The following is a 25,925-nucleotide window of genomic DNA, read 5'->3' as shown; positions in this document are numbered from 1 at the left end:
AGCGTGAGTCGGGGGCGGGGCCCCTTCCCTACCGGCGCTGGACCCGGGAGAGGCGGGGCAAGGGGCGGGGCCAAGGGCGGTTGAGAGTCCGAACCCGAAGATCCAAGAAAGTTTGCTCAGAAGGTAAAATCTGCCGCGGGAGTCGGGGATCGGGGGCGATCGTGGCCCCGGAGGTCTCGGGGGCGACGCGGTCGGGGCTGGGGAGCTGGGGGAGCCGGGGAGGCGGGCAGGATTCCCTCGCCGGGTGGGGGGGAGGAGATCCCCCAACAAAGGGATCCACCGGGTCCTTCCCCTCCCTCCCGCTGCCCCGGGCTTGGAGGGGACCCGGGGGAATCCGCAGGATCCAGCTGTGCGCCCCACTCGCACCCTGTGGGATCCATCCCCCTCCCCCCTCCTGCAACCGTAGGGAGTTTCATCTCCCCGCCCCAAGCCCCGCCCACAGACGCTCTCCTCTGAGATCTCTAAGCACTCTGTGGATAATGAATGATGCGTCTAGGTTAGGAGTCGGGGGAGGAGTATCCCTGTCTAGCCCATTCTACAGAAGTGGAGACTGAGGCGGCCAGACCCTAATCTCTACACTCAGCCAGAGCTTGGGGCAGTGGGGTCAGTGCCTCCCTCCTACCCCCCTACCCCACCTGCCGGGGTGGGCTTTCTTATCTTTCAGGTTCGGAGAGGAGAGGGCCCCCCCAGGCGGCGGCAGCGACGGGAGAGGGCTGTCGGTCATGTCCCAGAGCCCCAAGCAGCTAGTCCCAGGCTTCCTGTGAGTCACGGGTTTGTAGGATGCTCCCTCGGGGCCAGGCCCTGGGGGCCCAGCTGTCGGGGTCTCCAGAAGGCTCTGCTCTGTGGTCAGTGCCGGGGCTCTGCCAAGATTGCCTCCTGTCCACCCTGTCTATATCTCCTTTGTACGCAGCTGCTTCCGCGTCTCCCCCATTAGACTGTGAGCTCCCTGAAGGCAGGGTCTGTCTGTGCCATTCTTGGCACCCCAGTTCTTAGTAGTGCTTGGCCCATGTAAGCAGTTAATAAATGCTTCTTGCCCTGCTTTGACTTAGTGCCTGTGGTCCCCACTGGTTTCTCTCTGCTCCCCCCACCCCCTTTTCTCTTTAAGTGAAGGTGGGGATGGGAATGGGTGTGGGGCCCAGGGGAGGCTCTGTGGGAGTCCTGACAGATGGATGGCTTGGATTCCAGGCCGAGCAATGGGAAGGTCCCTGGACAGCAGCATCTGGGGAGCCTTGCAGGGCTGGCTCCCGTGAAGCAGGAGAAAGTGGAGGGCCCTAGGGCCAGCGGCATGGAGAAAGGGCACTCGGAGGAGGAGGTGAGTGCCTGAGGTTGGGGGAGAATGGGCTCTGGCTTTCTGCCTACCCTTTGCCTTGTCCCCCAAGGTCACCGGCCCTGCCTTTCTCCTCCTAGCCTGTGAAGAAGCGTGGTTGGCCCAAAGGTAAAAAGAGGAAGAAGGTTCTTCCCAATGGGCCAAAGGCACCCGTCACTGGTTACGTTCGCTTCCTGAATGAGCGTCGGGAGCAGATCCGCACCTTGCACCCGGACCTGCCCTTCCCTGAGATCACTAAGATGCTGGGGGCTGAGTGGAGCAAGCTACAACCCACAGACAAGCAGGTGGGAGCCTGGAGACCCCTCCCTGGAAACTGTGGATTTCCCAGAAGCCCTTGCAACTGGCTGCCGGGCTCTTCCTGGGCGGCTGTAGGCTTCTCCATCCATTTTCTGCAGTGGATCCTTAGATCCTAGATTGAGAGCTAGAGAAAACCTCAGAGGCTGCTTGGTACAGATGCCTCATTTTACAGATGAGGAAACTGAGGCCTGGGAGGCCGAGGGACTTGTCCAAGGCGGTACACCCTGGGCAGGACTCAAACATAGGCCCTTTATTCCCGAGCCAGATTCCCTTCTCCGTCAATGCCTCTACCCCCTCTCCCTCCTTCTCCTCTAGGGAACCCCAGCCAGGGGTCTTCCCTTCTAAGGGGATCCAGCCCAAAGAGGATTCCCACCCCTTGCTCCTTCACCTTCCTTGCCCATGCACCAGCAGCCCTCCCATGTGGTCCCCATCTCTGTCCCTAGCGCTACCTTGATGAGGCAGAGAGGGAGAAACAGCAGTACATGAAGGAGCTCCGTGAATACCAGCAGTCTGAGGCGTACAAGATGTGTGCAGAGAAACTCCAGGAGAAGAAAGCCAAGAAAGGTGTGTGTACGGGTATGTGTGTGGTATCTGTATGTGCCTATATATGTGTGGGCATATGTGCATGTGGGTATGTGAACATGCACACATGTGTATGTATGTGTGATAGCTGTGTATGTGTGTGGGTGTGTATTAGGGGCGGGATTCCCAAGGAGGGATGGGGTGTGCCTTATCCCTTTTCCTACCCTCCAAGACCCTCACCTGCTTCTCCTTTTGCCTTAGAGGACCCAGGCGCTTCAGCCATGAACACCCTCCTGAATGGACACAAGGTGGGGCCCTGGGAATTCTGAGGGAGGGGGCTCTGTGCTCCAGCAGGGAGGGGAGGGAGGAGTGGTTTGTGGCCTATGCTGTTGGGAAGGAGGGCCTGCCACGTGGGTGCCAGAAGAGGGCACTGCAGAGCTGTGCTGACCCCTGTGCGGCCCGGAAAGCCTGGGAGGGGCCTCTTGGGGCCAGGGAGAGGCCTGTCTCTTCTCTGCCAACCCCAGTAATGTTGCCTTCTTCTGCCACCCTCCAGGGTGGGGACTTTGATGGCTTCTCTACCTTCGATGTCCCCATCTTTACTGAGGAATTCTTGGACCAGAACAAAGGTGAGGCATGCTCAGTGAGCCTCCTCCTCCTGCCCTCTCTGGGGCACGGGCAAGGTGACATAAACCCATATGTCACTGGGGGCAGGGATCAGGTGGCAGGAGGAGAGGGGAGGGAGTCAGGCCTGGAGTGTCCACCCTGGCCACAGCTGTCCCTCTGACCCTGCTGCATCCCAGGACTCTGGCTAGAAGACAGAGGGCTGACCAGAGCTCTCAGGAGGCCACCCAGAGCTGTGGGGATGGGGCAGCTGGCAGGAGGTAACTGTCCAGAGTCAGTGAAGAGGCTAGAATCAATCAGGCAAAGGTTCATTCTTTTACTCTTGGTGACTATACTGTCCATCTTAGAGAGAGGAGACAGAAAAGACCTCCTCCCTTGCCCTCCACCCACCCCCAGCAGGTCTGACTGGTGAGAGGATGCCCACCGAGGAAGCACTGAGATCAGATGAGCTGTGTTCGGTCCTGGATTGGTCACTGGCAGTCTGTGCCAGTCTGAGTCTGTTTTCCCGTCTGCAAAATGGGAATAACCATATTTGTTAGCGCCTCAGAGGGGTGAGCGGGAAAGAATCTTTGTTGTGAGGGCCAGCACGGGACAGGAGACCATCCTGGACTGGGACTGAGAAGGCCTGGGTTCTAGTCCCACATGGCCATTAACATTTACTGGCCCAGTGACTACATGCAAATCATTTAAACTCCTGGGCCTGGGCATTGACCAGGCAATGTCCGAAGTCTCTTCCAGCTCTTGACCCCACCATCTGTGACCCTGGACACTTACACTACCAGAACAGAACCTGGTTCCCCATCTTTAACACAGCAGTAATAATTCTTGTAACTACCTTCCTTAGAGGATGAGGAGGGAAGTGCTTTATATGACAGGCAGTAGTGGAGAGTAGACCAGATTTTGAGCCAGAAGACATGGGTGGGTTCAAGTCCTGACTCGATCAGTCAGCAGGCATTTCTTAAATGCCTAAGGCCAAGCCCTGGGAACACAAATACAAATAGCCCTGCCCTCAAGGAGCTTACATTCTCCTGGGGGATTCAGCATGTTCACAGATAATTAAATACAGGATACATACAAAGATGCACCATGGTTAGGGGAAGGAAGCATCCACAACTGAGGGGAGCAGTGAAGAGTTTTTGAAGGCAGTGCCCTGAATCTTGAAGTAAGCTGTGAGTTCTAAGAGGGAGAACCTTCTAGGACCTCAGTGTGCAAAGGCACAGAACAATAGAAGGGGGGATGTCCCCGAGGCATAGGGGAGGAGGAAGAGGGGGCTTGGATATGGACCCAAGAGGCCTAAAATGAATGGGTCTGAGGGATAGGGGAGCGTTTGTTAAGGGCTTACTATGTGCCAAGCACCGTGCTGAGTACTGGAGATATGAAGGGAAGGGAGCTAGTGTCCCAGCGTCCCATCAGACTTCAAACTCCTTGAGGGCAGAGACCTGTGTTTTGTTTGTTTGTTTTTCCCTTCTTTGTAGCTGCAGCTGTATAAATGCTTGTTGACTGACTGAAGCTAGGCAGTCTGGTGACAGAGTCACAGAGATCCTGGGGAGAGTCATGGGGCAGTCCATGGTCATCCCTTTCCCAGGTAGCATTGGGAATGTTGACCTGTTGGGCAAGTCCTTTCATTTCCCCTCTCTGTGGCAGTGTGGGAAGAGTGCTGGACTTGGAATCAGGAGAGGCCTGGCTTTAAACCCAACCTCTGGCATTCACCAGCTGTGTGACTGTAGGCATACCACTTAACCTCTTGTTGCCTCAGTTTTCTCATCTCGCCATCTCAAATGGGGATAAGACCTGTTGAGCCAACCCAGGTTGTTTTAAGCATTGCTGTCAAACCCAAATAGAAATGAGTCATCTGTATTGTACGGTATTTTTGTTTAAACATTTCCCAATTACGTTTGGATCTGGTTCCGGTTGCACTTGGGAACTTGGATGAGTTTGAAAATCAGGTAAAATTACAGCTGTAAAGTGCTTCACCAACCTTAAATTACTGTGTCAATGTCGGTTCTTAGAAATCTCAGCCTATGTGTAAGTTGAGGGGGATGAACTCGGTCTCTGGTTGCTCCAGCCTTGTTTGACTAAAGGGTAGATTCCTGGGACTCAAGGAGAGGTGAGTGTGGGCTTCCTTTAGCAGGCAGACCCTGAGCTGAACCTTGGAGGAGAGAGAGGTTTGATCATGGCTTTGGATTGACTATCCTGCCTGGGCCTGGAGGTGGCTTTTAGCTGGGGGTTCAGGCTCTGAGGGGGCTTCCCATCTTCCAGCCAGGGAAGCAGAGCTCCGGCGTCTCCGGAAGATGAACGTGGCCTTTGAGGAGCAGAACGCGGTCCTCCAGCGTCACACTCAGAGCATGAGCAGCGCCCGGGAGCGGCTGGAGCAGGAGGTGGCCAGGGAGGAGCGCCGGACCCTGGCCCTGCAGCAGCAGCTCCGAGCCGTCCGCCAGGCGCTTACGGCCAGCTTTGCTTCCTTGCCTGTGCCTGGTGAGCCGCTCTGTTTCTGGGGGGCTGGGCCTCCTGGCATGTCCCACACCTGCACAGGGCCCTCAACTTGACCCAGGTTCCTCTCTTGAGGAATCCCACTTCTACCTGCCAAGACACACCCTTGTGTGGGAGGTGGGGAACACATCTTCTCTAGGACCCTGGCATTCTCCTCCCTTTTCTTCCCACCAGGGACTGGGGAAACGCCAACACTCAGTACCCTGGACTTCTATATGGCCAAGCTGCATGGGGCCATTGAGAGGGACCCCCTGCAGCATGAGAAGCTCATTGTGCGCATCAAGGAGATCCTGTCTCAGATAGCCAGGTAGGGGACCAACTGAGCAGGCCCTACAGGGGATCTTAGTGGGAACATTCCCCTGGGCAGGGTCTGTAGGTGATGGGGAGAGGGCACCCCTCCCACCAGATCAGCTAGGTGGGGTGGGATCTACCTAGAGAGGGCATGTCATTGGAACCTGCCTTACCCAACTACTAGTGGAAACCACAAAAGGGATGCCCCCGCCCCGCAAGGCCCAGATCTGTTCTGAGGAGGTGGACCTGATGGGTGGGGCTCAGGGAGGTGCCTCGGTACAGGGTGGGGTCTTGGCAGGGCTGGTGGGGGGGCTCCTCCTCCCCTCTTCTTACTGACGAGCCCTTTCCTTCCTGTCTGTCTTTAGTGAGCACTTGTGAGTAGTGGCCAGAGGAAGGGCCCTTGTGGATCCAGAGTCATCCTGGGGAAGGATCAGTCCCAGCAATTGAGTCCTGCCCCTTGTCCCTCTTTCTCCCAGGTCACTGGGCAGGGCCCAGCCTTGGGCCTCCTTGTACCTCCTCCAGGGCCTGCCCAGCCCCAGAGCTGAGTCAGGACCCAGGGCAAGGGGGTGGGGAGGTGCTCGATGGGTTTTGGGGAGTCTTGTCTGTGCCTTCTTGGGGTGGGGAAAGCCCCCGCCTCTGGATCCTCCTGCCTTCTCCAGGGCTTGTGTCCCACCCCACCAACCTCCAGGGTGATCTCTAAGCTCTTCTAAACTTTTTTTCCTTTCCTCTGCATGGGCTAGGGTTAAGAGAACATGTGCCATGTGTCAACCCACAGTCCAATGTATGGGTGGTGCCCATAACAGCACCTGGGCACAGATAGGACCCATGGCACATGCAACCAATTCACACAAATCCAACATAGCACCGCACCACATCTAACCACATGGGAGCTAGTGCCGTCTCTGGACCCCCCTCTCCTGCACTTTCTCTCTCTTTCTCTTTCTCTCATTGACTTAGCTTACCTTCTGATAGCTCCCTCCCTCCCAGAATGGGAGATGGGGGAGGGGAGGGTCAGAGCCTCTCCTGGGCCTGGGATTTCTAGAAGATTTAGTGGCTCCCCACGATCTACAAAATCAAGGCCTTTCCTAGGACTCCTCACTCCTGTCCGTCTCTTCCCCAGGCCATGCCTCCCCGCTCCATTCCCCACCCTGCCTCCCCATGTATCGGGAGCCAGGCAGCTTCCCTCTATAGCCCGCAGGCTTTCCTGGAAGCAGCAGTTGTGACTACAGTAATCAACTTTTTAAATAAAAATCGACTCAGCTCAAATCTATTTGTGGGTCTCTGTCTGATGAGTTTGTTGGTGGGGGGGTGGTGATAACAGGGAAGAGCCGGCCTGGAGCAGCAGCCACCTTGACTCCAGTTCTGCGCCTGGGTGTTTGGGCCCTGCCCTCTGAGGTGCCGTGCTGGCCTCTGGGTGCTGTTTCCAGGCTGCGTCCTGGAAGATCGCTCAGCCGGTCCCGAAGGCCCCACCCTTACTGACCTACCCTTGGACCGGTCTCACCCCAGCTCAGACAACCCAATGTAGGGTTGGCCCCTGTAAGGGCGGGTCTCGTTATCAGGGGAATGAGAGGACCTGGCAGAGCCTCAGGCCTCAACAGTCCCCCCAATTTGCATGATAATGTCTGGGCTATCTCTAAACCTCCTGACCCTCTTGGGAGGCAGGCAGGTAATATCTTACCGAAGGGGAAACAGGTCCAGGTGCCCCAAGGGAGTGGACAGAGCCGAGCATGCTAACTGCAGGTCCAGGAACTCTCTTCCCTGCACCGACTAGAACGAGGAAGTTTGGGAAGCCATCTATGGTGGGAAGGCAGAACACCTGCCTAGGTTCAGGGCCATCGCTCTGACTTGGGAACTTAGGAAAGGCTCTCTGTCTGGGCCTCAGGTTCCTTGGTAAAGGGTAGCTACTCTGGATGAGCTCTAAGTTGACAGTGATTCCATGTGGGGAGAGTGCAGAGGACCCATCTGGTCCTCCTTCCCCCTTGAGTACCAACTGTCAAGGCCCCAGGAGAGGGAGCAGCAGTACTGGGCAGTCAGAGGTGCAGGGACACCTGCCCCCCCCCCCATCACCACCTGGGCCTTCATTGGCTCCTCCCTCTCTAGGTATCAGTTACCTAGGACCGGGATCGAGTTCCCTGTGTCCGCCGCTGTCCCCTGGGCTTGTGTTACAGGCCAGAGCTCGGCTGTCAGCAGGAGGAGGCGGGGGCGGCTAGGGGAAGGGGGGGAAGGAAGCAGCCGGGATCCGGCCGGCGCCGTCGGACGCTTGGGGCCCCCTGTGTGACTGGGCGAGCCCATGGAGAGTGGAGGGGCCCGGGAGGCACAGGGGGCCCAGCCCTCTGCCCCCCGGCCACCCCCTCCCTCACCTGCTGAGCAGGCAGCCCCGGTCCCCAGTGCCCCTCGCATCCGGCCCCGACTGGTGTTCCACACCCAGCTGGCTCATGGCAGTCCCACGGGCAAGATTGAGGGCTTCACCAATGTCCGGGAGCTGTATGCCAAGATTGCCGAAGCCTTCGGCATCTCCCCCACTGAGGTGAGCTGATCCCGCATCCCAGTTCTTAGATCCCTGGCTAGGGTGGTGGATCTCAGATCCGTGGAGATCCGGGTGCTCATTCCTGGCGGGTGTGGTGTAGGGAAGAGAGTAATGGCCTTTGGAGCCCTAAGACTCCTAACCTTGATCCTTACTAACTGGGAGCAAGTCATTTCCCTCTGACCCTCAGTTTTCTCATCTGTTAAATGGGGATAGTAATGAAAAACATGTTAGATTTGTAAGCTCTTTATGAGCAGAGATAATTTCATTCATCGTATTTGTATTCTGACACAGTGCCTGACACATAGTAGGTGCTTGACACATATTTATTGGTTGATTGATTTCTGCCTCTTTCCTGTGCTGTGCGACCTTGGATAAGTCCCTTTTGGTCATTTCCAGTTCTAAATCTCTGATGCTATGATCCCAGTTGTACTACCCACCTCCCAGAGTCATTGTGAGGCTCAAAAAAGATCAGGTATAGAAAATGCTTTACACTAACAATAACAATAGACAGCATTTCTATAGCACTGAAGATGTTTGTAAAGTGATCTCATTTGATCCCCATTGATTAGCTCAGTGTCTCGAACACAGTATGGGCTTAATAAATGTTGATTGATCCTGGTTGTGGTTGTTCAGTCATGTCCGACTCTGCATGACCCTATTTGGGGTTTTTGTGGCAAAGATACTGGAGTGGTTTACCATTTCCTTCTGCAGCTGATTTTACAGATGAGGAAACTGAGGCAAACAGTGTTAAGTGACTTGCCTGGGGTCAGACTGAGGCCAGATTTGAATTCAGATCTTCCTGACTTCAGGCTCCTCTATTATTCTCATTTTACAGATGAGGAAACAGACTGAAAGAGACTAAGTGACCAGTCCAGGGTCTCCCAGACAGGATTTTGATTCAGATCTTCCTCTCTCCCGTTCCAGTGCTGTATCCACTTAGCTGAGCCAAGCTTTAGTAATCCTTGTTCTTACAGGAGGGCAACTAACATCAGCTATAACCTACCGGTTGATGCCCAGATTCCAGGGGCTGACATCTCCAGACCTCAGGGGAACCAGGGCATCTCCAGCAGGGTGGCAAAGTATCCCTGGGGACGGGGGAGGCACGATTTCAACTTTGAAATAGGGGCACTCAGTCACCAGAAATTGGAATACAGGTGATCTCAGGAGAGATTCAGAAAAGAAAGAGCCGGAGGGTGGGCGGGGATGGGAGATGGATTCTGAGCCAGCAGGATCTGCTCCGAACTCTAGGCTGTGAGGAAGAGGAGAGGCAGGAAGGAGCCTCTGGAGCTGCGTGTTTAGGATGAGACAGTGGAGGCTGGATCCCTGGACTCTCCGTACTCTCCCTCCACCCCCAGCCAATCTGGAGACTTTGTATTTGGCCCCAGGACTTTGTTTGCTATAAACTTTCCCTGATCCCTGACCATCATCAGATCAAAATCTTAATAAAACTTCGAACGCACCTGCTCGACTCCGTAAGGTCAGAGACTCGACAAAGCAGTTCGACAAAGACCCGTGAGGTTCCTATGGTGCTCAAAGCCCTGCGGGTCTACCCTAAATTGTCACCTTTATTGTTATTATTTATCAACAATCACTTTCATAAGCTTCTGAGCTTCAAATTTTTTTCCCTCTCCCTTCCCACCTCTCTCCCCAAAACAGTGCACAATCTGATATAGCCTATACATATACATTCCTATTAAACATATTTTCACTTTAGTGATTTTGTAAGGAAGATAAATTGTCCCCTTTTGTGGCTGCTACCATCATTGAATGGCTTAGCCTGTCATCTGCTACTCCTTCCCTTGCCTCTCTGTCCCCAAACACCCCAGGCTACAAGAGTGTGTTTTCTAGCGTCTAGTCAAGAGGATGTCAGAAGACCTCACTTCTTTTTCCTGTTCTGTTACTATTGACCTCTGATCTTGGGCAATTCTCTTAACCTTTCCCAGCCTCAGTTTCCTCATCTGTAAAATGAGCAAGTCAGACTCAAATGAACTCCATTCTAGCTCTAAATCTACCCTCCCAGGTCATAACCTGATGTAAATAGATGGTGCTGATCCAGAAGTAATGCAGGAGAAATGTGAATCAAAGAAAACTCCCCAAGTGGGAGAGAGGGAGGAAATATTTATTAATTTATCAATCACCTATTATGTGCCAGGTATTGCGCTAATTTTTTGCGCTTTTACAAATATTATCTCATCTGATCCTCACAACAATCCTGGAAGGTAGGTACTATTATTATTTCCATTTTACAATAGAGGAAACTGAGGTTAAGTGACTTGTCACATAGCTAATGAGTTTCTGAGGCCAGATTTGAACTCAGGTGTTCCTGACTCTAGGCCCAGCACCGTATCAACTCTGGTATTTAGCTGCCTCTAAGTGCCTATCTTGGTGACCCTGCGTGGTCAGAAGCATAATGGATAGAGATGGTGTTTGGAAGCCTCACTATGGAAAGAGAGGGGATTCCAAAGCATTGAATACTCCAAGGGACAGCAAAGACCATCAAGGGGAAGAGAAGAGCGTTCCTTAATATTGTTCTTTAAATTCTTTGGGGGACCCAGAGTATTGTGGACCACAACCAGGTGGTGTAAGGAGGCATGGATTCAGTGTTGGCTCTGCAGCTGGCTTGCTGCGTGACCATTGGCAAGTCACTGCCTTTGTCTGGGCGTTCCTTTTTCCATTTGTTAAATGGAAATGATAACGCCTACTCTGTATCTCCCAGCAAGTAGATCACTTAGACTCCTGAAATCCTAGAACACTAGAGCTGGAAGAAGCTTGGAGAACAAAACGTAGGATGTCAGCTGGAAAGAATTCAGGACATGGACTGTCAGAGCTGGGAAGGACATGAGAACCCAGTATGTCAAGAAAGAACCTTAAAGCATAGAATGTCAGAGGTGGAGGAGGATGTGGCATATAGAATGTCAGAGCAGGGAGGGGCCTCAGAACATAGAATGTCAGAACTAGAAAATCTTGGCACTGAGAGTGTCAGAACAGAGGGGGATCTTAGAACATAGAATGATAGAACAGGAAAGGGCCTTAGAGAGATTTCATATGTTCTAAGGATTTTCTCTAAAGTCCTTCCCTGTTCTGTCATTTTATGTTCTCTCTGTTCTGAAAGAGGGAGCATCTAATTCAACATACTGAAACCCAAAGAATGTACAACACTTGTCAGACGGGATTGAATTCCAACGGGATTGAACCCGTGCCTAGGTTACTCTGGGATGGGGCTGGCTGGGGAGTGAAGGCCAGAGTTCTCCCAATAACCATGTGGCTTCCTCTCTCCCCATTTCCTTGATGGGGAGGCAGATTCTGTTTTGCACTCTCAACAGCCACAAGGTGGACATGCAGAGGCTGCTGGGGGGCCAGATTGGTCTGGAGGACTTTATCTTTGCCCATGTACGTGGTGAGACCAAGGAGGTGGAGGTCACGAAGACAGAGGATGCGTTGGGGCTCACCATCACAGACAACGGGGCGGGCTATGCCTTCATCAAGGTATTGGGGACTGGACGACAGAAAGAGCAATGGGCTGGAAGTCAGGAGACCTGGGTTCTTGGATGAGCTTGGGTAAATGCCTTTCCCTTTCTGGACCTAATGGCAAAATGGGCCTCTCTGTAAAATGAAGAGGATGTTCTGAATGGTTCCTAAGGTTCCTTTCAGTTCTCTGATCTAAGGACTCTTTGAACCCTGACATTTTATGTTATATTCTAAGGGCCCTTTCAATTCTGATATTCTAGGTTCGGGAACTCCCCCACTCCCTGCAACCTCTTGACCTCTCCCCTTCCCCTCTCCCCTCTCCCAGTTTCACCCCACACACCATATGGTCAGGGCGTGGGATACTGATTCTTCGGATAGGAGTGAAGTGATCTCACTGGCCCCTAAAGTTGAACCCTTCCCCTACAAAAAAAGCTTGGATCTATTTGCATAGTATTACAACAGGTCCTGTACTATTTTTGGATGTTTTCCCTAAATCAAGGGTCCCTAACCACTTTTTCTTTGGCAATCTAATGAAGCCTATAACAGGAGTATGTTGGAGCCAGCCCTAACCAGCTCACTGAGCTGATTGTTAAATTTTCAGCGTGAGTACTCACACTTCAGAAATCCACAAACGCTACAAATCAGTGCTAAATTTGTTGCTTTGTTGGATTACCCAGATTCAAGAAAGTGATGGAGAAAATGTTAATGATGTAAATTAAGTTTAAAAGTGTGCTGTACAAACATTTTTTCCCCTCAGCAAACCACTCGATGGCTTCTCAGAAATAATATTTTTTTAAATAATTGAAGGAAATGCTAAATTTCAGTTAGAGGCTAAAAATAAGGTATTTTCCCTCCCATCCAAGTTCCTGGGCCCTATGAAATCTATCCACAGACCGCAGATTTTTTTTTTTATTATTATTGGTTGTCATTTATTCCCATCATAATCCCTGGTTCTTTATTTTATCTCCAGCCTCAACCAATAGACAAGCACTTAGTAAGCACTTCCTATGTACCAGGCGCTGTTCTAGAGACTCAAAGACAAAAATGACACAGTCTTCATCCTCAAGGTTGTTACATTCTATTGGAGATAGACGAGCTTCAGCCAGCAAGAGGATGGCTTCCCTTTTCTCCAGGGCTTTGAGAGCTCTTAGAGGGAATGGAATTAAACAAGTGGGAGTTTTGGAAGGGGGAGAATAGGTACCATAAGGGAGAGGAGGGTAAACTTGAAACCTGGGCACCATGCATTGGAATCTGGGAAAGAGGCAAAAGCAGGAGAAAATCTGATCCTTAGCCCTTAGGGATCATTAGCCAATCTGAGGGAAATTTGGCCAGGGAAAGATTTGCTTGGCAACTAAGTTCTTTGAGATCCCTCCCAGAGGGAGAGATGTGCTTGTTAACTGAAAGTGTAAAAATCCCTAGCCTTTAGTCTCTAGGAATCTTTAGAAATATCCTAGATTCATCATCCCTACAGAGGGTATGCCTGATTACCAAGAATGCTTAGAGATCTCTTGTCCCCAGAGTGACGTTCTCAATCAATGAGTGCTCTTGTCTAGGGTGATGTACTTGGTCACTAGGCATGCTGAAAAACATGTTATCTTCAAGGGAAATGAGCTTGTTTTCTGAGTGCTTAGAGATCCTTTGTCTCCAGGGAAATGTGCTTGGCTATTATGAGTGTTTAGAGATCGCTGAACCAGGGGTTAGGAGAGAGTGGGGAGATGTGGAATATGTTCCATTGCTAAGAATGCTCAGAAAGCCTTTGGGTCAGATGATGGGGCTGGATGCTCAGGGGCTATGGGGCTCAGGAGGTGAGTGGAAGGGGTGGTGGGGAACTCTTCCTTTCACCATTGTCCTCCTCCCCACAGAGGATCAAGGAAGGAAGTATCATTAACCGGATTGAAGCAGTTTGCGTGGGCGACAGCATAGAGGCCATCAATGACCAGACCATCGTGGGCTGCCGACACTATGAGGTGGCCAAGATGCTTCGGGAGCTGCCCAAGGCCCAGCCCTTCACCTTGAGGCTAGTGCAGCCCAAAAGGGCCTTTGGTGAGGAAGCTAGTGGGACAAGGAAGCTCATGGTGGAAGGGCTTCTGAAATAGTCCAGAGAGAACCAGGAAAGGAAGCAAGTTCTAGAGCAGCAGTCTTGCTCTAAGGGCAGCAGAGGGATGGGTTTGGGAATTAATGACAGAAGAAGCCATATTGACATTCCGATTCTTCAGAGCTCCCAGATCTCACCAATGTGGCTCTTTCCTACAAGGAGAGACCTTGACACTTTCATGATGGCCTTTGTGGTTGGTTGTGTCTTCATTACTTGGTGACCAGTTGTCTGTTGATGAAACTCTTGCACTTTGTTTGACTCAGTGTCACACGTATAGTCTGTCTCTGAGCCCATACTTGGTACAATTTAGTTACCTCTTTGCCTTAGCAAGACCTGTCAGAATTTGTGCCCCACTGGCATATTCTTCAAGAGCCCAGGGCCACCTCTTCACCAAGGAGGATCTGAGTGGAACAACAGTCTCTAAGTCTTACCTCTGAAAGGGGCAGTGGGCTCTCAAATGCTCTGCTAATGGAACTCAAGCTGGAGAGATAATCGAGTCCTACCAAGAATGAATTAGGGGGCTGGTTGTAAATCTGCTGTCCCAGGACAGGCTTAGGGAAGTGTGGACGCACATACCTCTTGAAGTTTGGCCAGGAGGTGAGGACTTTTATTCAGCCATAGCAATTCATGGAGCCATATCTTCAGTCATGAATGAACTTGAAGTCATAAAGGTTGGAATCACCCACCAAAAACCTTGAAGTAGTTAAAGTTTACATAGCACTTGGATGAGCTCAAGAAGGTGGCACAAACAGTAACACCCCCATTTTACAGATGAAGAAGCTGAGGCTCAGAGAGGCTAACTGATTTGCCCACAGTCCAACAGTTAGCAAGTAGAATGACTAGACTGGGACTTAGGTCTCCTGGTTCTGAGGCAGGTGCTCTTTCCTATGATGCCATCCATTTGGATTCAAGAGCAGTTGAAAGTGGTTCCCCAACAGGTTCTGGGGTAGCTGAATTGGTGGTGGGACAGGGAATAATGCTGTGGAAGGAAGTTTAGGTAGGATTAGTGTTCCAGAAGAAGGATTTTCTAGAGAAGTTCATGGAAGTCCCTGCTTTGTGGAGTAGGATATCTGGAACCACTATGGATCTTAGAGATATTTGGGGGACACAGGGCTGTCTACTGTCCATGGGAGAGAGCTCTGGAATGACCATGAGTTCTAGAGCTGCCTAGGAGGGACAGAATCTGGAACCACAATGGGTTCTAGAGAAAATCAGCTACAAGCTTTTTAAGTGCTTACAAGGAAGGAGTTCTAGACTTGCCCTCCTCAGGGTAAGTGCTCTAGCGAGCACCAGTACAAGTACTAGTTTTAGACTCTTCCTCCCCTGACTCTCTTTCTATATCATGTCTTCTAGATATGATCGGCCAGAGGACCCGGAGCAGCAAGTGCCCTGGGGAGGGGAAGGTGACCAGTGGGAGGGAGACTCTTCGTCTCCGGGCCCGGGGTTCTGCGACAGTGGAGGAGGTGGTGAGTGGGGTGGGGAGGGAAAGAAGGAGGAGCCCAGGTTCCTGGGGTTTCACCAATGGGCCCAAGATAAGGTGGATGCTGAGTTGGGAGGGAAGGGTATAGTCGGATCCAAGGATTACAATGCTCCCCACCTTGCCTGACCCAGGGGCCAAATCTTTGACCCCACCCCCTCCCTCCTGCCCCAGCCCAGTGAGTTTGAGGAGGAGGCTGCCCGAAGGGTGGATGACCTGTTGGAGAGTTACATGGGCATCCGGGACCCAGACCTGGGTAAGGGGCCAGGGTAAGCCTGTGGGGACCCTGGGGAGGGGCAGGGGCTGTGGGAGCCACAGGGCGTGGGGAGGGGCCATTGGAGCTGAGGGGTAGGGGAATGGAAGGGGACGTGGGAGTAGTGAGAGGGATAGAGAGATATTGGGAGAGGGGAGGAATGGGAGGGTCCCAGGAGGCTGGGTGGTAGGGAAGAAGGAAGAGATTAGTTGAAGTCTGGAGCCAGGGGAAGGTGGTGGATGGATCTGGGATGGGAGGGATGGGATCGGATGGAGGTGAAGGATGAGATGAATCAGAGGATGGGGTCAGGAGACACAGAATGGGAAAGGAGAAAATGAGAGTCAAGAGATAGGAAGGATGGCAGTTGGGCTCTGGGGCTCCCAGGTTCACCTCACTCTACCTTTACCTCAGCCTCAACTCTGGTGGAGACGTCCAAAGAGACTCAGAGCGCTCAGGAGTTTGCGCGCGGCTTGGACTCCGTCTTGGGCGAGTTTGCCTTCCCCGACGAATTTGTGGTGGAAGTGTGGGCAGCGATAGGAGAGGCCAAGGAAGCCTGCGGCTAGGCAGGTCTCTGGCCCGGAACCCTGGAACCCAGGATGGCCCAGAAACCCTGGTCCGGCCCCCGCCTGTTAGGCCCTGGCCCAAGACCCACAGCTTAGTCCCCCAGCCCCAGGCACCAACCCAGGTTTTGAAAGCTGGTCCCCAGAAGTCGGCTCAGCCTCAGTGCAGCCATCAGAAGCTAGGCCAGTCTTCTGACTCCCCTAAACAAGCTCAGTACTCTGGCCACCGAAAGCTAGCCCACCCCTCTGGTTCACAGAGGATGGCCCCAATTCCTGGCTCCCAGAAGCCATCCCAGTCCTCTGAACCCTCCAAACAAGTTCAGTGTCCTGGCTCCCAAAAACCTGTTCAAGGCTCTAGCTCCCCAAAGTTAGCTCAGATAACCTGCTCCCAGAGAATGGTACAGCCTTCTGAGCCCCCCAAACAGCCTCAGGGTTCTTGTCCTCAGAAGCCAGCCCAAACTTCTGACTCCCCAAAACAGTCTCCATCCTCTGGCCCCCAGGAGCCAGCCCTGCCCTTGGGGTCCTCAAAACAGAGCCAGCCTTCTGATTCCCCTAAACAGGCTCAGTGCTCTGGTCCTCATAATCTGGTTGAGTCTTCTGAACCCCGACAAAAGGCTCAATTTTATGACCCTCAAAAGTCAGTTCAGCCTTCTGACTCCCCAAAAGAGGCTCAGTTCTCTAGCCTCCAGAAGTCGGCTCAGACTTCTGACCTCCCAAAACAGGCCCAGTGCTCTAACCCTCATAAATTGGATAAGACCCTAGACCCCCATAAATTAGCACAGTCAGCTGAACTGCACTCTTCCCCACCAAAGTTGTCCCAGATGACTAACTCCCCAAAACAAGCTCAATTATCTGGCCCCCAGAAGTTAATCCAGGCCTATGATCCTCCAAAACAGGTTCAGTTTTCTGGCTTGCTGAAACCAGCTCAATCTTTGGATCCCCCAAAACAGATTCAATTCTTGGACCCCCAGAAGTCAGCCCAGTCTTCTGACCCTCCGAAACAGGCCCAGAACTCTGCTCCCCAGAAGCTGGCTCAGCTCTCTGACCTCCCAAAACAGGCTCAGTTTTCTGGCCCCCAAAAGGTGGCTCAGCCCTCTGATCTCTCAAAACAGGTTCGGTTCTCTGATCTGGTGAAACCTGCTCAACTTTCTGATCCCCCAAAACAGGCTCAATTCTCTAGCCCCCAAAAGCCAGTCCAGTCTGATGACTTCCCCAAACAGGTTCAATTCTCTTGCCCCCAGAAATTAGCACAGCCATCTGACCACCCTAAGCAGACCCAGCACTCTGTGTCTCCAAAGCTGGCCCAGATCACTGACCCCTCAAAACAGGCTCAGTTATCCGGTCGTCAGAAGCCAGCCCAGACTTCTGCCTCTCTGACACAGCACCAGCACTGTGTCTCCCAGAAGTTGGCTCAGCCTTTGGACCCCCCAAAACAGGTTCAATTTTCTGACCCCTCAAAGCATGCTCAGTGCCCTGGCTCTCAGAAGTCAGCCCAGTTTTCTGACCTTCCAAAACAGGCCCAGCATTCTGCTCCCCAGAAGTTGGCTCAACCCTATGACCCCCCAATACAGGTTCAATTCTCTAGCCCCCAGAAGCCAGCCCTGCTCTCTGACCCCTCAAAACATGCTCAGTACCCTGGCTCTCAGAAGTCAGCCCAGTGTTCTGACCCAAAACAGGATCAGGATTCTGCTCCCCAGAAGTTGTCTCAGCCCTCTGACCCCCCAATACAGGTTCAATTCTCTGGCCCCCGGAAGTTGGCCCAGCCCTCTGACCCCCTATTACAGGCTCAATTCCCTGGCGTTCAGAAGTCTGCTCAGCCCTCTGGCCCCTCAAAACAGGTTCAATTCTCTGGTCCCCAGAAGCCAGCCTTGCTCTCTGACCCCCCAAAACATGCTCATTGCTCTGACCCTCAGAAGTCAGCCCAGTCTTCTGACCCAAAACAAGATCAGCATTCTACCCTCCAGAAAGTGGCTCAGCCTTCTGATCTCCCCAAACAAACTGAATTTTCTGCTCCCCAGAAGTCAGCTCAGCCCTCTGGCCCCCCAAAACAGGCTCAATTCTCTGGCTCCCAGAAGCCATCCCAGCCCTCTGACTCCCTAAAACATGCTCATTGCTCTGGCCTTCAGAAGTTAGCCCAGCCTTCTGACCTCAAACAGGATCAGAAATTGGCTCCGCTCTCTGATCCCCCCAAACAGGCTCAGATTGCTATCCCCCAGAAGCCAGCTCAGCCCTCTGGCCCCCTAAAACAGGTTCAGTTCTCTAGCCCCCCAAAGCTAGCCCAGCTCTCTGACCCCACAAAACAGGTTCAGTGCACTGGCCTTGAGAGGCTAGTTGATAGCCCAGACTCCCAGAAATCAGCACGGGCATCTGACCCCCCAAAGCAAGTTCAGGCTTCTAATTCCCCAAAGTTAGCTGTGGCCATCCACTCCCAGATGCCAGCTCCCAAACAGGCTCAGAGTTCTGGACCCCAGAAGCCAGCCCAAATTGTCAGCCCTTCGAAGCTGGCTCAAGGCCCCAGCCCTCAGCTGCAGGCCTCCAGACAAGGCCCCTCCATCCCGGGCCCCAGACCCCGACCCAGTTCCCCACACAATCCCAAGGTCCCTATCCCCCTAACCCGAGGTCCTCTCCCTTATCCTCCTTCAGGGCCCCCCAAGCCCAGCTCTGGGATCCAGGGGGCCACTACTACTCCTCAGGGGTCTTTTCCTGGTCAGGGTGGGTTGTCACAGACCCCTCCCCAAGGTGGTTCTATTCCTCTTACCCAGAGTGCCTGGGTCCCAGGGAGCTGGGCCCAGGGCCCAGGAGGAGATATCGGAATCAGGTGGAGCCGGGGGGGCCAGATGGAAACAGGGGGTTCAGTTTCCTCTGGCTCTGGCCTCTGCTGAGTCTTTGGCTCAGAGGCCCGTAAGGGGATCCAGAGCTGGGGAGAAGGGGTATCTAGGTCCCCCCAGTGCTCAACCAGTTGCTTCTATCTGTACCTTGAGGCATGTGAAGATTAAAAGCAATTCCTATGTTTGGATGTGTCCTTATTGGCTAAAGGAAGAAGGCTGATGGAGGTTGGGAGTAGGGAGGGGTGTGGGTATGGATGGAAAGACCTTTCCAGGGCCTTTCCCCGGAAAAAAAAGGAAAGAATTTCGATCTGGGGTTCTGGTTCTGGCTTTGCCGGCAACTTGCTGGGTGACATTAGACACGTCACTTTGTCTTTCTGAGACTCAGTGTCCCCATCTGCAAAATGAAGGCATTGGTCTCTAGGATACCTTTCAGCTCCTGGATTCTCTGTTCTAGAGGTCAGGGTTTCTTTCCAGCTTTGACAGTCTGTGTTTCTGTGACCTGGAGAGTGTCTCCCGCTACCTTGGATAAGTCTCTTCATCTCTAAAATGTGGGTAGGAAGGCCACAACGGTCCGTCAGGGTCCTCAGAACCTGCCCCTCTTTTCCTTCCATTCAAAGCAGGGATCATGATAGCGACCAGAGCCAGGGCGCCTCCTCCTCCACTCCCCCCGCCGTCTTCCCTGAATGCCTTCCCCCCCCTCACACCCATAGACTTGATCAATCAGATCAGAAAGATGGAGAACTGGGAGGGTGGGCAAGGGAGTTTAATTATTAGGAGGGGGCAGGAGTGCAATGGAGAGGACAAGGTCACCAGGGGTCCAGGGTGCTGAACCTAGATATCTCTTTAGGGCTCACCTTCTGACCCCAAGCCCCCTACTCCTACCTCACTCCCACCTTGTTCACATGTCCACAATGCAGGGTCCGCTTCACTTTGCTAAGCCTGGAATCTGTGTTCTCTTGATGGCAGCCCCCTCCCAGACTTAGCCCTTGGACAGCCCAGTGTTCTTGCCACCAGCAGCTCTGATTGGCCTCTGTGCCCCCTGTTCTCTAGTGGGGGCTACTGTGGCTGTGTCTCCTCGGTGCACTTGGGCTGCAGAGAGTGGGGGATGGTTGTATCCAGAGAGGGGATGGAGCGCCGAACTGTCAATCGAGGGTAGATACGCTTTAGCACGGCCCTTCGGAACAGGATGTAGACCCAGGGGTCCAGGATCTGGTTCCAGGTGGCCACCCGAAGGTAGATGAGGAGCAAACGCTCTGCATGCCGGGGCAGCTGGCCACTGGGGAGCATCACGGGTGGGCTCTGAAGGACCGTCTGCGCAATGAAGACCTGCAAGACAGGGGAAGAATGAGCTGGGGGGCCGACGTGCTGGCGGGGTGATCTCCCCAGCCCCGAATGGCCGACCCCTGGGTCTTTGGCCAGAGTGGGGTGTGCTCTGGGGCTAGGGCCCAGGCATGTGGCCCTGCCTTATCACATTCTGAGGCTGGCTATTCTCTTCACTTGGGCTTCTACGTGATGGAGAGATGTTCTGGGATTCCTTCTTGGAGAAGGAGGTGTTAACTCTACTAAGGTCCTCAGAGATCTCTAACCCCTACTTTAGGACCCTGGGAGTAATGGGGAAGAGCTTTGGACCAGGTGTCAGGAGACCTGCTTTCTCTGCTAGCTAGCTGTGTGACCTTGGGCAAGTCTGGTGCAAAATTCTACTGTGTACAAGAAGAGTCAGCTTTGTTCTGCTTGGCCTGACAGGGCAGAACTAGGAGCACTGGGTGAAGAGCACTGGTTTTGAAGACAGGACACGGGTTCAAGTCCTGCCTGTCTGCCATTACTATCTGTGTGACCATGGGTAAGTCATTTATCCTCTTTGGTTTCAGTTTCCTTATCTTTAAAATGAGGGAGTGGGCTCTTGCCTCCTTGGAGTTCTTCAAGCAAAAGCTCTTGCACTGTTTATATATGTTGGAAAGGGGGTTCTTGTCAAGTGTGGGCTGGGCTGGACGGCCATAAGGACTTCTTCCTGCTCTGAAATTCTGAGATTCTGTGTGGTCACTCCCCTTCCCCCCACTTCTGTGGGCCCCCTTTTCCTTGTCTGCAAAATGAGGCATGGGACAATATGATTTCTATTGTTCCTCTCAGCTCTGACATTCTGTATTCCATGTTCTAAGTTCCCTTCTAGTCCAGACATTCTGTGTTCTATGCTCTAAGGTCCCTCCTAGCTCTGACATCCTGTGTTTCATGTTTTAAATTCCCTTCTAGCCCTGACATTCTATGTTCTGTGTTCTAAGGGCCCTCGCAGCTCTGGCATTCTCTGGGCTGGGTTCCATTCTAGTTCTCACTTTCTGTGTTCTAAAGTCTTAGGATTATCATTAACAGATCTCTTGAATGTTTTCATGGTCTCAGAGGGCGAGGAGTATTATGGGTCCCTTCAATGTTTCTGCAGCCCATCTGGTTGTACGTTCCATCAGGCACATGCATGTATATATGTATAGGGCAGAGCTATCCATCACCCACAGAGTTCTATGACAGCTCCACGAAGGGAGTGTTGGGGGAGAACATCACCACTAACCCCCCCCTTAATATTGTCACCTGACCCATGTGCATAGCATGTGTATGGAACACATATGTGTGTTTTTGAGAGAAGTGAGGCATAAATTATATGGAATTAAAGCCTCGTCAAGGGCTCAGATTTGGGGGGGGTTGGAAGGGGTTCTTTGAGGGTCAGGATGGGGACATGATACCCAGCCCATTCTCTTCCCTAGGCGTCCCTGGAGCTTTCAGTGCCAGACATTGGCAGAGCAGGCAGGGTGTCTGGACCCCGGGCACCAGCCAAATCCCGGGGGAAGCATCGTATTTCTCCACTACAGCTCATAGCCAAGAAATGCATTTCCCTCCTGGAGCTCCCTTTGGATCTTGTCGACAAAAACAGACAGGGGAGGGGTAACTGGTGCTTGTGTGTTTCTAAGGGAATAACTCAAGAAATAACTCAGCCTCATGGCTAACTCTGTCTCTAGAACTTGTCTCCCATTTGCCCAGACTTGAAATCAGTTATGGAAAACTTGAGAACCCAAAACATCAGAGCTTGAATGGTCTTTAAGATATAGAATATCAGAGCTGGGAGGGGCCTAAGAATATAAAACATCCAAGGCGGAAGGGTCCTTAGACTCTTAGAAACAGGATCTTACACCTTAAATGCACTCTGATTTGTCCTCACCTCCCCATTCCTCTGCCCCTTGCAATCTGGTTTACGTCCCCTCTACTTTCTCAAATCTCCTTTTCATCATATTCAATGGTCTTCTTTCTGTCCCTATTCTCCTTGACCTCTTGTCAGCACTGAACACTGAATTGTCCTTGATACCCTCATGTCCCCTGGCTTCCATAACACCCTTCTGTCATGGTTCTCTTCCTGATTAAACATCTCTCTCCTTTACTGGTTCCTTATCCTCCCCTGCTACCCCTAAAACATGGCATCTAGTGATTCCTGTGCCTGGGGCAGCCCCAAATGGTTATGGGGTAAGTGGGATGAAAGATGTCTTCAAATGGATTTTTTAAGGGGTGAGTAGGGGAATCCAGGACAGTACTTATGCTCACAGATCCAGGCAGGCAGAGTGGATATGTCTTTTCCACATACAAAGGACGCCAGACCATGTGGGTTTGTGATTTTTCCTTTTTTTCGGTGGGATCACTTGTGTATATAAGGACCATTTAAAAAAAATTTATTTATGTTTTTGGTGAGGCAATTGGGGTTAAGCGACTTGCCCCAAGTTACAGATCTAGTGAGTGTTATGTGTCTGAGGCCATATTTGAACTCAGGTCCTTCTGAGTCCAGGGCTGGTGCTCTATCCACTGTGCTACCCAGTTGCCCCCTAAGGATCATTTTTGTCAGTGGAGGAGGACACCTGTTCAGCCAAACCTGAGTCAATGTCAACCCCATGCACAGCCAGACTTACTACCTTAATATATCAGCATAGGTCCTTTACCACCCCATGGCTAGGGCTGGAGCTCATCTACCATCAATGTGAAGACGGTACAGAAAGCTAGGGGTAGTAGTACCACATGGGGAAGAAACAGGTAAATGAGTGAGGAAGTGATGATATGATCATCGATTTTAGAGATGGAGCCTCCTCATTTAGCAGATGGGGAAACTGAGGCTCATAGTGGCTAAATGACTTGTCCATGGTCACACAGTAAGTATCTGAGGTGGCATTGGAATTCAGGTCTCCTTGATTCCCAGTTCATCACTTCCCCATGATGCCTCAGACCTCCTCATCTCAATCTTGGCAGTAGGTGGCCTGGTGATTCATTCCTCACATCACAAGATGCCTCGTGCCTTCAGATTTTTGCACTTTAAGTTCCATCAGAGACCCCAGGACAGTGCCCAGTATGGCTGTGGGTTGGAGCAGGAGGAGAGATAAGGACAGCAGGGCTGGGTTGGGTCTGGAAGGAACTTATTTGGGGTGACTGCCAAGGGGATGAAGTACGTTAAGCTCTGTTGTTTTTATATGTCAGAGGACCGCAAGGGCTTTCAGCACCCTCTAGATTTGATGCTCTAGCTGGAACAAAGCCCCCAGTTACTCCTCCCAGATCTGGCATTCTCACTAGGATCTATCGTAGGCCCTCTTATTTCTCTTCGTGGCCTCCTCTGGTGATCTCAACTTCCACGTCTTCTAGGCAGATGACTCCAAAATAGATGTCATTTCTGACCTCTCCCTGGAACTTCACTTCCAGATTTTTAACTCCTGCTGGATATCTCTTCTTGCTAGCACCTCAAACTCAATGTGTCTAAAACTGATCTGATCATTTCCCCTCTCTGTCTAACTTCTCTTTATCTGTTGATAACACCAACCTTTCAATCAATCAATCTTGGCATATCTTTTTTTTTTTTTTTAGGTGATCAGGGTTAAGTGACTTGCCTAGGGTCACATAGCTAATAAGCATCTAAGGCCTGATTTGAACCCAAGTCCTCTTGACTCCAGTATGATGCGCTATCCATTGCGCCACCTAGCTGCCCATCCTTGGCATAACTTTCGATGTTACCTTTGACTTTTCCTAGTCCTTCCCTCCTGCTATCCATCTAATCCATTGCTAAGTTCCATCTTTTCCACCTCGGTGCTATCTCCTTACATATGGTCCCTCCTCTCCACTCTTAAGATGTCCCAGGTCAATCCCTCATCTCATCTCCCCTCAACTCTTGTAAGATACTTCTCACTGTTCTTCCTGCCTCCTCTTCAATCTAAACTCTGGGTGTCCAAGTAACCTTCCTTTACATGTCTATGGTGAGATCATTCCTTTTTCCAAAAAGCTTCAACGTCTCTCTACTGCTTACTGAATAGAGTTTAAACTTAGGACCCTGGCCTTCAAAGACCCTCTGCAGTTAGACTTTAACCCCCTCCCTGCTGCCCCCAGCGCTCCCTTATTCTCCTTCTCTCTTCCTTCTATCCCTAACCTCTACCCTTCCCTAGCAGTGGCTCCTAGTCTTACAACCTATGGCCTCACCTAATATTTTTTTTGTTTCTTTTTTTAAAAAATTGTTTTATCTTTTAATATAGTATTTAATTTTTTCCCTATTACATGTAAAGACAATTTTTAACATTCATTTAAAAATTTTTTGAGTTCTAAATTTTCTGCTTCCCTCCCATACTCCCCCCCTCCCACAAGATGGCTATGGGTTATGTACTTGCGTAATATTTCTAACTCATCTTTCCAGCCTCTCTTACACTATTCCTCTCATTGCTCTGTGTAGCTCCTGCTACCTTTTCCTGACCATTTGATTATTTCCCCCCTCTCTCCAAGCCACTGAAATAGCCACTTCCCTTCTCCTCTGCTCATCCCCCCTCCACCTTCTACCATCTTCATCTGTTTGGGTACTTTCCTTCCTTCAAGGCCCAATTCAGAGACGCCATCCTAAAGCCATCTCTGACACCTCCCTCGCCCCTCCTCTGGCCCCTTCCACTCCCCTGGCTGCCAAGTGTAAATGATCTCTCAGTCCTCAAATTTCCCATCGCGTTGGGCTTGGCTCTCCTGTGCTCTATCACACTCCTCTTTCCATTGGTTCTTTGTGCATTTGTAACACCCTCCCAGACTGTTCGACCCGATACCCCTTGATGGCAGGAACCATGTGATGCTTCTGCTGGGCTTCCCGGCCGTGAGCTTCTTGCCTCGCACACAGCAGGTACTCAATCAATGTGTATTGAATTGAACTAGAAAGGACCGAGGGATTATCCAGTTAAGCCCTCTCATTCTATAGCTGGGGAAATTGAGGCCAAGGGAGTGGAAGGGACCTTACACACGAATGAGCTTCTACTCCCTTTTAAACACAGTTTTGACATGGAAGGAGCTGATGAATTACTTATGATCTGTAACACTGATGCTGGTAGTCAGGCCTTGATTTGAGAAAACCCATTAGACAATAATGCTACCTCCATCTGCCCCCCTACCCCCCACCCCCAATAAGCCAGCTAAACAAACCAGCTTGCCTGAGGGCAGGTTATTCAATTTACAGAAAACTGGGTTGAGGAGCTGGGGGAATAGCTGAGTTCCTCCACCTATTACATTGAAAATAGGTATTCAATTTCCAGCAAGCTGACAAAGAAAATTCCTGGAAACTATAGTTGGTTGGAAAGAACTCTAGTTGGGAGGGTCAGGGGTCCCAGTAAGTCCTAGATCTGCCCTTTATTCACTCTGTGACCTTCCCTTCCTAGGCCTCGGACTTTGTAGGAGAGAGGTGAAATGTTTATTTGACTGAATGACAGACTGACTGGTCTCTCAGCCCTCCCAGCTCTGACATCCTGTGTTCTAAGAGTTTTCCCATCTCTGACATCCTGTGTTCTAAGGGCCCTCCTAGCCTTGACATCCTGTGTTCTAAGGGCCCTCCCAACTCTGACATCCTGTGTTCTGAGGGCTTTCCTAGCTCTGACATCCTGTGTTCTAAGAGCCTTTCCCGTTCTAGCATTCTATGTTCTAAGGGCTCCCTCAACTCTGATAGTCTGTGTCCTAAGTGCCCTCCTAGCTCTGACATCCTGTGTTCTAAGGGCCCCTCCAGGTCTGACATTTTGTGTTCTAATGAGCCTGATTTTCCATGGCTTAGCGTCCCTTCCAGCTATGTGATTCTACAATTTAAGGTCCTTTCTACCTATGAGATTCTCTCCTTTTTCCTCTCCTCCCCTAGCTCAGTAAGAGCC

General features: G+C 51.6%; 3 protein-coding genes across 11 annotated transcripts in view; 2 read left to right on the top strand and 1 right to left on the bottom strand.

The window, feature by feature from the left end:
• Window positions 1-233: 233 nt before the first annotated feature.
• Window positions 234-6,818, top strand: HMG20B (high mobility group 20B). 2 transcript variants are annotated; one of them, XM_027851208.1, is made up of 10 exons: window positions 235-496; window positions 665-760; window positions 1,186-1,312; window positions 1,408-1,611; window positions 2,068-2,188; window positions 2,408-2,454; window positions 2,700-2,772; window positions 5,027-5,242; window positions 5,432-5,564; window positions 5,914-6,818. In XM_027851208.1, the coding sequence occupies exons 1-10, from the start codon at window positions 480-482 to the stop codon at window positions 5,924-5,926; spliced, it is 1,047 nt and encodes a 348-aa protein (XP_027707009.1). In that variant the 5' UTR covers window positions 235-479; the 3' UTR covers window positions 5,927-6,818. The 2 variants fall into 2 exon arrangements, with proteins under 2 accessions (XP_027707010.1, XP_027707009.1); XM_027851209.1 differs by having other exon boundaries at window positions 234-760; window positions 2,068-2,200.
• Window positions 6,819-7,811: 993 nt separating this feature from the next.
• Window positions 7,812-18,940, top strand: GIPC3 (GIPC PDZ domain containing family member 3). Of its 3 annotated transcripts, none has more exons than XM_027851181.1 (6): window positions 7,812-8,075; window positions 11,376-11,561; window positions 13,406-13,586; window positions 14,992-15,104; window positions 15,290-15,384; window positions 15,780-18,940. In XM_027851181.1, the coding sequence occupies exons 1-6, from the start codon at window positions 7,839-7,841 to the stop codon at window positions 18,808-18,810; spliced, it is 3,843 nt and encodes a 1,280-aa protein (XP_027706982.1). In that variant the 5' UTR covers window positions 7,812-7,838; the 3' UTR covers window positions 18,811-18,940. The 3 variants fall into 3 exon arrangements, with proteins under 3 accessions (XP_027706982.1, XP_027706984.1, XP_027706983.1); XM_027851183.1 differs by having other exon boundaries at window positions 15,290-15,371; window positions 15,780-16,026; XM_027851182.1 differs by lacking the exon at window positions 7,812-8,075 and adding an exon at window positions 10,366-10,924.
• A 561-nt stretch (window positions 18,941-19,501) lies between these two features.
• TBXA2R (thromboxane A2 receptor) overlaps window positions 19,502-25,925 on the bottom strand; it is a 37,299-nt gene continuing 30,875 nt past the window's right edge. For 5 of the 6 annotated variants that reach the window (XM_027851186.1, XM_027851188.1, XM_027851187.1 and 2 more), the window contains one exon: window positions 19,813-20,082. In XM_027851186.1, the coding sequence (XP_027706987.1) occupies window positions 19,813-20,082 (270 nt within the window). Of the gene's footprint in view, window positions 20,083-25,925 lie in introns of all 6 variants that reach the window. The other variant, XM_027851189.1, reaches the window with a different exon arrangement.

Source organism: Vombatus ursinus, unplaced genomic scaffold, assembly GCF_900497805.2.
Source record: "Vombatus ursinus unplaced genomic scaffold, bare-nosed wombat genome assembly UNPS02009173.1, whole genome shotgun sequence".
Taxonomy (NCBI): Eukaryota; Metazoa; Chordata; class Mammalia; order Diprotodontia; family Vombatidae; genus Vombatus; species Vombatus ursinus.
Note: the sequence above shows the minus strand (reverse complement) of the source record. Positions and strands in the feature narration are given on the sequence as shown.

Coding starts and splice junctions, on each gene's coding strand:
- HMG20B (XM_027851208.1), top strand. Junction 2,189..2,407: donor GGAGAAGAAAGCCAAGAAAG/GTGTGTGTACGG, acceptor CTTTTGCCTTAG/AGGACCCAGGCGCTTCAGCC. Junction 2,773..5,026: donor ATTCTTGGACCAGAACAAAG/GTGAGGCATGCT, acceptor CCCATCTTCCAG/CCAGGGAAGCAGAGCTCCGG.
- GIPC3 (XM_027851181.1), top strand. CDS start 7,839: ATGGAGAGTGGAGGGGCCCGGGAGGCACAGGGGGCCCAGCCCTCTGCC. Junction 8,076..11,375: donor TCGGCATCTCCCCCACTGAG/GTGAGCTGATCC, acceptor ATGGGGAGGCAG/ATTCTGTTTTGCACTCTCAA. Junction 15,105..15,289: donor CTGCGACAGTGGAGGAGGTG/GTGAGTGGGGTG, acceptor CTCCTGCCCCAG/CCCAGTGAGTTTGAGGAGGA.